General features: G+C 35.2%; 1 protein-coding gene and 1 long non-coding RNA gene across 2 annotated transcripts; both read left to right on the forward strand.

Moving 5' to 3' along the window:
* Positions 1–414: 414 nt before the first annotated feature.
* LOC144562911 (uncharacterized) lies at positions 415–3,684 on the forward strand. Its single transcript, XM_078312269.1, has 8 exons — positions 415–1,220; positions 1,823–1,970; positions 2,045–2,105; positions 2,281–2,583; positions 2,692–2,790; positions 2,876–3,014; positions 3,097–3,263; positions 3,352–3,684. Exons 1-8 carry the CDS (start codon positions 659–661, stop codon positions 3,463–3,465), a joined length of 1,593 nt encoding a protein of 530 aa, XP_078168395.1. The 5' UTR covers positions 415–658; the 3' UTR covers positions 3,466–3,684.
* Positions 3,685–7,803: 4,119 nt separating this feature from the next.
* LOC144562913 (uncharacterized) lies at positions 7,804–9,307 on the forward strand. Its single transcript, XR_013514228.1, has 2 exons — positions 7,804–8,246; positions 8,405–9,307. It is a non-coding gene; the product is annotated as an uncharacterized LOC144562913 (long non-coding RNA).
* The last annotated feature ends 1,610 nt before the right edge of the window (positions 9,308–10,917 follow it).

Raw genomic sequence — 10,917 nt, forward strand, 5'->3', positions numbered from 1 at the left:
TAAGCTTGATAATTAATTTAATTCAACAGTTAAACTTGTTCAATGCTCACATGCCTAAAACTCATGAGAAGTGTGCAAATTTTAGTCTTCAAATTAGTCATTTTTTTAGAATAGGTTATTTATAATGCTTACAATATAACTACATGTTTAAATGTCACCTTGTATGTATCAGAAGACTCATTTATTCTAAAATGCAGACTAATAAGTAATAAAAAAATTGCAATAACTTTTTGCATGTTGATTTCTTTGTAAACAAACTCTTGTATTAAGCTGGTTTTGTATATTTATCAAGTAAGTTAATCACTATATTTTACTTTGTTTTGACTTCTGAGTGAAGGATCAACTGTTTTGAGTCAATGATCAACTGTTTTGAGTCAAGCTGGATCAACTGTTTTGGATTCCGAAGGAGTGGACCCCACGTGTCAAGTATTATTACACGTTTTTTTTGGCTCAGCTTACAGCTTACAACTACTTACAAGGGTTACTCACCACCTTCTGGTTATAATTAAATAATTGAACTAAATAAGCATAATAATAATTATATCAAAGCTATTCCCTGCAAATGCAGGTAGTAAACTATATATTAATAGAAGAGGTTAATGAAAGCTAATTCTATCAAAGCATAACATACATAGACCTTGTACGTCCATCGATCGAAATGGGTTCCCTCGTGAACCGCACACATCTCAAGTCTTCTTCACTCCCACCTTCTCCCCTTGCTCAAACCGATTACCCATCACCACCACCACCACCTCCTTTACCTTGCCCATCTCTTTCATCACCTCCACCTTCGTCGCCACCTCCATCGGCATTGCAACCAATACCATCCTCCCCACCACCACCAACCGCATTACCACCACCTCCACCACCTCCACCATCTTCCGCACCTCCGCCATCCCTTCCGCCGGTCAATACTGAGCCCTACAACTACATTTCCCCACCACCACCTCCACCAACCATTCAATCCCCGCCCCCTTCAACACCACCACCAGTACCAACGGCAGAACCTACACCCTTGCCAACCTTGCCGCCACCCCCTGTCCCGACCACACCGCCTCCATTACCATCGGTATCCGTTCCCCCTCCAGTTGAGCCTCCAGTTTATCCCTATAGAACAACAACTAGACCTGGTGCAGTGAACCCGAGCAACAACAGTTCATCACAAAATATTGTGATTTCGCGAGAGGCAGCTGCAGGATCCCAACTTTCAGGCTCTAGAGGTGCGGTATTGGTTATTTATATCGCCTTTTAAATTTAGGCCTCAATTAATTGAGATCTCAGTATCCTAAATCAAGCAATAAAGGGAGCACTATATAAAGAGAAAAAACTATGGCGCATTAAGTGGCACACAACTCTACAGACCGAAACTTTGGCATGGTAGTCGATGTGCTCAAATATCTTTACTGAATGTCCCACCTGTGAACTTTCATGTTACAGCTATAGTTGGATTTATTCCAAGGAACCAAATAACTTGGAATTTCAAAGAATGCGGTTGACAAATCTGCCAATACAACCTGGCAAAGAAACTCAACAAACAAAAAACTGTCCAAGGTTGAATTTTAATAGCATCCTCTAAAAAAATGTTCAGTTTATTCTGAGCAAATTTATCAATATTTCAGTAATTCTACAATCCCTAAAACATTTTTGTCTTTAAGGTACCATGTTGTTACTCTACACTTAACATCTGAAACCTATATTTTCCGTATTACTTGTTTTTTTTATCATCTTTCAATTGACGTATTAGGTTAATATCTTTAAATTTTCTTGTTTTTTTTCAATTTGCTTGAGTTTAATTAATTGATTTTTATCATCTCAACTCTAGATATGACGCCGAATAGAAATGGAAAGGAAAAGGCACCGGAGGACAACGAAATAGAGTCTAGTCAGAGAAATATTCACAGTAAAAATGCAGATATTTCGCCGCCTCTAGATTCAAGTTTGCGACCAGTGCTTCAGACATTGGGACACAAGTAATATTCATTTTTTGTGGATGCTGTAATTATGCATTAATTGTAGTGATTGTAATAATTATTTCTATTTGCAGGACTTTTAATGCAGGGCATCTAGAGACTACGAAGCAAGTCCCCAAAGTTATTTCACAGGAAGTACGTGCAGCATATTCTGGCCCGTACACTAGATACACGGATTTCCCCAATAAAGTTATCCAGACAGAGTTTTTGATAAAAAAAATTTTCTGAAACAAAATCTATAATAATTACTTGTTTTTTATTTTATTTTTTAAGCTAACCAACGATATTAGTTTTGAACTATGCATTGCAGAAGCACTTCCAGTTTGCATCGGAGGAAACTGAGAAAGTTCCATATGATACATTCAGAAAAATATCTGACAAACGGCTGCAGTATATGATGAATAAGGCCTACAAGGCAGCAACCAAGTCGTTTGGAGATTCAATGCTTGAGTTGAAGGCGCGTGAGTCTGCTTCTTCCCCCTACGACTGGATCAAATTAAGGTACTGGTCCGGACTTGTCAATCATTGTTGCAGCGGCACATTCGCCAATCGAAGCCAGCAAAATGTTTTGAATAGCGCCTTAGCTTTAGGTTCAGAGGCCACGACGGACTTCGTAAGTTGTTTTTCATTAAATTAATCATTTTTTATTTGAATTGAAACTAATCGAACTAACCTTGGTAATATTTTTTTTTAATAAAATTGTCTTTCAAATTCTTAATAGGAGCAAGAGAAAGGATCTGAACCCAGATGTTCCGATGAGCTGTTCCAACCGATTCATATGAACAAGAAGCCGGGGGAATATATTTCCAAAAGGGCACATGTAATAATACTTTTGAATTGTTTTATAAAATATTATGGTTCTCTGTTGTACATAACATTATCATTATATTTTACAAAATTTGCAGAAAAGTAATAAGAGAGCTATAGTGCCGAAGTATGGAGATGACAAAGGCATAGGGCCCAATTACGACGACGACGTCTTGAACTATATGGGAATCGATGATCAGAATGCTCATGGCGATAACTATGATCTCGGTGCTTCAGGTAAAATAAACATTTCTTGAAATTTTAAATTTATTTTTAGTTTTGTAAGATAATACTAATTGTCTTATTTTTAATGTTCCAGGCAAGACGAGAGGCACGTTTCGCTCCAATGGGTCTAACAGTGCTCAGTTGCATTCTTCACAGTTATATTCTTCTATGCCGCCGGCTTCGCATCTCACAAAAGAGTATATCGATATGATATCTTCTCGCGTACTTGATAGGATTAACTTAGCTTTCAGAGCTGCTCAGGTACGAAATTCAATATTTTAGTATTTTTAATTGTGAACCCTAAATCATATATTATAATTATCTAAACTACTTTCTTACAACTTCACAGGGAGGTTCGAGCTCGCAGCAGGCCTCGATGCCCGCTCCTCAGGATGATGAGGATCATGATGGCAATGATGACGAGGGGCAGGGCTCGAATGTCGACGGCGATGGTACTGCTTAGATAGTGAGGTATTTATATCTTGTTTATATGGTACCTTTCAGATGTTTAGGTATTTATATCTTGTTTAGATGGTACTCGACATTTAGATGATACTGTTTATGTTATTCGATATTTATGTTTATGTTACTTGATATTTTGATGTTTATGTTTGATGATATGGGATGCAGTTTCCTACATTTATGTATATATGTATATATGTATATATGTATTTTGTATGTATCGATGTCTTGTATGCATGTGTTAGTTTGTAATAATCTAGAAGTCAATAATACGATAATTTATCATAAAACTTTGTTCATGAATTGAATGTTTAATTATATATCATTTTGTTGCCTTGAATATTATTGTATTATGGATCATTTCGAGTTCATGACTGAAATTGTGAAACTCCATAATTAAGATGATATATATTCTTAAGAAGTCACTAACCGAGGTAATTAGCAGGAACACTAATTAACCGTTACTAGGTTAGTATGTGGATTAAAAGATGGTTAAGTTTTACAAATCATAGACACGAGATGTCATTTTAATCACATAAATACATGTTCTAGGAACATGGTATTTGACAGACCTCGAATGAAACATTGTATAGAATTGTGTTCGTGTCATTAATGTTTTCATTTAGTGTAAAGTTCTATAGTATGAGGTATTCATCGTGCTAGCTAAGAGATGTGTATGTGTGAGTGTTATCTAACGCTGTCCGTAAAAAGCAGTCATAACGGTAGCACTTCCATATGTATAGCTTAGCTAAGGAAGTGATAGTTTACCAAAAGTACATTTGTCCCTCGTATTTTATACGAGCTATAGCATCACTGGGACCCTTGGTAGAGTTAGATTATCAGCATGCGGTATAATTACAAGAGTAATTATATTTGATAGTCTACTCAAGACCAAGAAAATATTCAGTTAACAAGGATGACACACATCTACCTTGAAACTGATCTGATAGCTATGAGACAGAAGAACAGATACAAGTAAATTGTTTACTGGATCGTGATATTGTACAGTACAGCATCATCTGTGTAATTGGATGGTCATGATGTATACTGCTAGATGCCGCTCATGATTATAGAAGTTAAAACAGTTTTAACTCTATTTACCAACATAACACAGATCCTATTGGGTCACACCATATAGGAGCTATTCGGAGAATCTTACTGATTAATTATAAATTGATTGTAATTAATATTAAGATGGTTATAATTAATTATACGTGTTATAAATAAATTATATTTGTCATGTAAAAATGACAAAGCAAAAACTAATGGTTATAATTAGTTATACTTGATATAATTAATTATAATTAATTACACGTCATTTAGAATGACAAATAGAAACACTGGTTAGTTTATAAACGTGTTTGACATGTTGTATAAAAATTACCAAACAAAAACCGCAGACGAATATAATTGTACATGACAATTATACATATTTGATTTGGATATTTACTATTCATAATGGGTTTGGGTTAATGGGTTTAGAATCCATTAAACTAATCTAACCAATATGAAGTTGCAAAATCAAATTTGAATGCCACATCCAAAACCGCCACAAAAGGGCAAAATGGTAATTTTGGCAACTTCGGGGGTATTTCGGTCTTTTGCGAACCTCCTCAAATGCCTATAAATAGAGGGGCATAGGTGAAAGAGAAAATTCACTAATTCACGTGTTAATCCAATTACTTCGTTAATTGGAGTTTCTCTCTTTCTCGGTTTACAGTTTTTCGGATCGGTGAATAGTGTTTTACCGAATTTCGCAGTATTTCAGATTTTGTTTATTAGTGAATCTTCGTTAATTGGAATTCCTCTCTTTCTCGGTTTACGGTTTTTCGGATCGGTGAATAGTGTTTTATCGAATTTCGCAGTATTTCAGATTTTGTTTATTAGTGAATCTGATTAAACGAAAGTTCGTGAATAGTGTTATTACGCCTTTTTTGGTGAATAGTGTTTTTGCTGTATACCGCGGTTTATAGTATTTCTGGCAAAAGAAATAAACCGCTCTCTGGTTAGTCCTGGTGGATAACCAATAGAGGTATCACACGTGTGATACTCCGGGTCGATTTCATCCCTGGTGTAGCTCTTCTCGCTCATCTGCATTCCAACTGTGATTTGGAAACAAGGTATAAATTGTTATATTAATCTATTTAATTGGTAAATAGATTTAAAGCTTTAGAAAATCAATTATGGAGTAGATCTGTAAATAGGATTAAACGGATCTTCTTGATTCATTTAATCCGTAGCTTAAGTTAGATGTAAAAATTTTGTTTTACTCTTTCCGCACTTTAAGCAAATAAATGAGTTTGAACCGTCAAAACCCCAACATACTTAATCAATGGGTTTGAACCATCAAAACCCGACAGCATGTGTATGTATCGATGTTTGTTTATATTTGTTTGTATGTTGTATGTTGGTACGGTTGGTATCAATTATTAAATGGTACAAATTTAAATAATAATACAACCCCAAAAACCTGACAGAAGAGTATCAGCGACCGGTTTGAAGTTTCAACAATCGTTCAAATTGGTCTCTGATAATTTGGGTATCTGTGATCGGGTTTTACTATCAACGATCGTTTTTTTGGTCGCGAATAGCATTTCACGACGTCAACAAAAAACAACAGCGACAAAAAAATTTAGTCGTAGATAAAGTATCAGCGACAGGGTGATGCCATTTAGCGACCGGTGACGTCATCAGGAGAGTATCTGCGACAATACCTTCAACGACCAGGATATCAGTGCCAGGATATGAGCATTCAGATGACCCTTTGTGCTCTCTCTCGAAAAAGCACTGCTAAAATACTAGGTAGGAAATAATGACTTTTGACATCATGGGAACCCATGCTATATGAGGAGCAGTCGATAGTGCACAATGCTCTCCCTGTCGGATCTCATCGGAGGCGAGGTAAGATTGTGCCGAATCGCACCATATCTCATCGTCGGATCTCGATAGTGCACCATGCTTTCCTCGCCGGATCTCGCCGGTGCACCACGCTCTCTTGTGGTCAGCGAATTTAATAGTTAACTGATTTATAAGTTTTTGTTGATAGGAAAATACAGTTAATAGTTAATTGATTGGTCGTTAGAGATTGTGGGACAGATAGGGGACTAAAGCTGGGGGACAATATAATTACTCTTTGTTTTAAATGTTGAAAATAAAAAAAAATTAAAGTATATATAATTACTCTTTTTTTAAATGTTGAAAATTAAAAAAAATTAAAGTATATATACATTTCTTATGATATTAATCAAAATACAAATCGAAATTTCATGATATATTAAATGTGTATGGAAAAAATAATATAGATTTATTTTGGTATTTTAGTTTTTAATTTTAAGTAATTATAGTTTTGAAAATGGAGATAAAAAATAAAGGCATTTAAAATTTCCTCATATGAGAATACACTCGAAAACTTAATCATACTATTTTTTTTAAATAAGAAGAAAATCTCTTGATTTAAATTCCAAGAGGCATTTTTTTTTTTTTGAATCTAATCATCTATTTCAAATTGAATAGGACAATTCAAATAGATTCTCTTTTATCTTTTCATCCAATTTTATCTTTTAGAAAAGAAATAGACTCTCCTTTAATCTTTCCATCCAATTTTATCTTTTGGCAAAGGAATAGATTCTCCTTTGTCTTTCCATCCAATTTTATCTTTTGGAAAAGGGGAGCATGCCGTGTCGCTGTCGCCTGTGAAGTGTGAACAATTAATAATAAAGAGTCTTTACTGTACCCGTTGACTACAAGTCAAGCCACGACAGAGATCCATTTGAAAGCCTTTGCACTTCGTGAGTATAACAGTAGTGTAGTGAGTTATAAATTAACAGAAGCTAGTTTCCTTTCATTTGCTAGGAACGAGTCACAAGAATCAGGGCTCTATTCATATCCGCAATCATGATTTCATGGTTTTGGACTAAAGAAAAATTGTTTTAGTTATATAATACTTTCAATCAAAGGACTGAAGAAAAATTATAATTACTAATATTTAAAAAAAATGTAAAAAGTATATATGCATATCTATCTATATATCTAGTGTATTGAAAAAATCCGGACGGGTCCGATTAGACCCGGCCGAACCGGAGACCACACTCTACCTGGACCGACCCAAGCTAGATCCCCGGACAGGTCCGGACCAATCCTCGGATCGGGTCTAGCATAGATTTGGTACGGCTTTTTTATTTTAGACCCTCAAAAATACGATCCTAGCGAACCCCCGACCCGTTTGAAACCGACCCCCCCCCCCCCCCCCCCCCCCCCAAACTCTTCTAAACATGTACTAAACCGGACTTAAACCCGTACTAACTCGGACCAAACCCCTCTAGAGAAAGAGCTCCAATTACATCAGTGCAATACCAATACATCATAGGATAATGTAGAAAGATTAAATACATTTTTACCAGTACAACTAAGTTCTAAAAGTTGAAAACGTGTACCCCATATAGTCCTATCTTCGCTCTCTGCCCTTGTTTGCACTATTTTCGGCCAATTCGTTTTGGCTTCTCGATCGGTATATATATGCCTGCAGCAGATATTTTTATTTACCTTCATTAGTTTCCACACCTCATGACATATTGACAGTCCTTGTAAAAATTGCTCTCAATATAGCACTCCCCATCTGATACAATTACTAGAGGGGATGAAAATAGATGAAGGTGAGAACAGAGAAGAAGCGCTGCTTGCCTTAATTAGAGGCAAAAATAGAAGCTATGCTTGGGTCCTGTTGGAAAATAAATATTGTCGTTGATCGATGTAGAAACTACACTCTCTCACGTTTGCAAAGCTGTAAGTGAAGAGCTGTTATTCAAAATACCCGTAAACCCTAATTTGAAGATACAAAAGATGTGCTGTTAGAAAATTTAGCTGTTTTAAACCAAAAAAAATGTACATCTTTTAAAGAAATTTGCGTCAAGTGAAGTGCTCCTACTTTTGGATTTAATTAGGTTCTAAGAGATAGTTCTGTTCCCAAAGAAGTTCTCAAATTGCGGGCTAAGGCGCTAAAGGAACTGGGCACTATATTTCAACTGGTTATTTCAACTTCTATTCTCCAAATATCCCTATGAATAACTTTTAGCTCTCTCTCGAGAGAGAGGCTACCGTACCGTGCTTTGGGAAGTAAAATACATGTTTTCCTTCGTGTCCATATTTTGTGATTTCAAGTTTCAAATAGTCAATTTGAACCGTTCAACATGATCTCTATATTAAAATATGATTGCACACCAAATTTTTTTTAGAAATTTTTTACTTAGAAAATCACTGTTGTTCAGAAAAACCCTAGACCATAACAAAACAGTGATTTTGTACCTATTAAAAAAATAGTAATTTTTTTACCAAAAAATGTAAAATGTTGTCTCTACGAATATTTCAATATAGAGATCATATTGAACGGTTTGAATCTTGAAATTACAAAATATGTGTGGAAAGTAAAACAGGGGCTCCGTAGCCCATCTCCTCTCTCTCTCAACCTTGCAGCAGCTGCCAAGTATCTTGCTCACAATCTTGCTCTGTCCCTCCAACTTTCTGTTTGCTCTTTAATTTTGTGGTGTTATATATAAATGTATTATAGCTGCATCCTTTGTTACCTCTGAGAAAGCATCTGATATTTGTCCCTTATTTTTGTTGAATTAATATGCTATAGGGTGCAAAACTTGCGTACAGGAGAGAGAATAGTCTTCGTGTGGAGAATGGTAGCAGTACCACTAATAAGGGCACATCATAAAATATAATTATAAGATTTATTGTATCGTGTGGAGAATGGTAGCAGTAGCACTAATTCGATCCCATCTTAGGATCTTTTGCTTACTGTTGAGATTTATTATATGTTTTCAGTATTTTGGTATTTCGGATTTTATAGTCTTTTTAGTTAAAAATAATTATATAATATTGCAGGGACTCAGATATAAAATATAACATCTATAAATTAAGAATCAAATTAAACAAAGAATAAAATACAATTCATTTTTAAATTATTTTCTACTTGATATCGGAGCTAAACTCTAGCCATCTTTTCTCTTTTTTTTTCTCCTTTTTGTTACACTAGCGCGCTACAGTACATCTACAGTAACCGCGCTCTACAATGTCGCTACAGTAGAGGCTTCAACCACCAGCACTGACCAAACCGCCTTCTCTTCTTTTTTGGCTGATTCTCTTCTTATCTAAGGCTGGCCAAACCTAAGGTGAGCTATTTGTGTTGATTAGGTCGGCGTGGGGGGCCTAGACCCCACGATACCCGAGAAACAGGTTCGGATCGAGTTTGATCGGATTTGAACTCGAATAATAAATCAAGATCAGGTCACGATGAAGAAGAAGATCTGTCTTGAGGGTGCAAGATCGGGTCTTTACGAGAGAAGTACGAGTGATTCGGATCAAGAAAGGGAACACTACTAGAATAATCGTTTATTGCATGCCTAGTACCAGTTTGTTGCATGGTAGAGACGGTCCATGCAAAAGAAATGACGTTTGTTGACTTTTTAAACTTGTTGCATGCGAATCCCCTTGTAACAGGTATCGCATGCAATTGTGTGAATTGCAATCATGCAACTGTGTGATGTTCAGCTATGCAAATAAGTTTTGAAAGTCAGATATTATAATTAATTTGAGGTCCATGCAACAATTCAACTCCATCGCTATGCAAGTACTTAAAAACATAGTAGATATTATATTTAATTAAAGGTTCATGCAACAACTCAACTCCCTTCTTATGCAACTACTTAACCACTTAGTAGATATTATATTTTATTAAAGATTCATGCAACTACTTAACCCCATGTTTATATTATATTTTATTGAAAGTCCATATAAATAGTCCACTACCATTCGCATGTAAATAATCTGGACTAAAAGTTCCTAACAATTGCATAGGATTAGCCATGCAATAGTTTATTTCCTAAAGACAGATTTATTTCTATTTATTTGATATCTCATTTTCAATAAAATTCACAACAATACAAATAATAACAGTATATAAGAATTCAATACTTTGATAACTTAAATTCTAAATTCTTGTATTTAGAACAAACCTTCCAAGAAGTTTATTATAAATCACATCACCAAGAAGTTTGATGTTTTTTTTATAGATGAAAAATAATTATACAAATTTATATCAATAGCATAATCTATCCATCTGTGAGCCCACAATCAAATCTCTGAAAAAAAAATCAATATTTTCTTAAATTATCTCAAATGTGCAGCTAGGCTCCAAAATAATTTGATTGAGCTCTAATGCATATGAAAACCTACATAAAACAAAAATTCTACTATGCAATTGTACTAAAAAATACCCTCTCCAATAATTTGATTAATGAAAAGTTTACTCCATCTCAAAAACTTATCGCTAATCCTACATCAATCTCCTCAGCTAGTTCATCCCACAAAGGAACACTGCAAGAACTAAGGCGACTATTAAGGTTGTTTGTCTTCATGTACCCCCGTCACTTACATCATTCAAGCATGATTT

This window comes from Carex rostrata, chromosome 12 (genome assembly GCF_964058835.1).
Source record: "Carex rostrata chromosome 12, lpCarRost1.2, whole genome shotgun sequence".
NCBI classification, from domain to species: Eukaryota; Viridiplantae; Streptophyta; class Magnoliopsida; order Poales; family Cyperaceae; genus Carex; species Carex rostrata.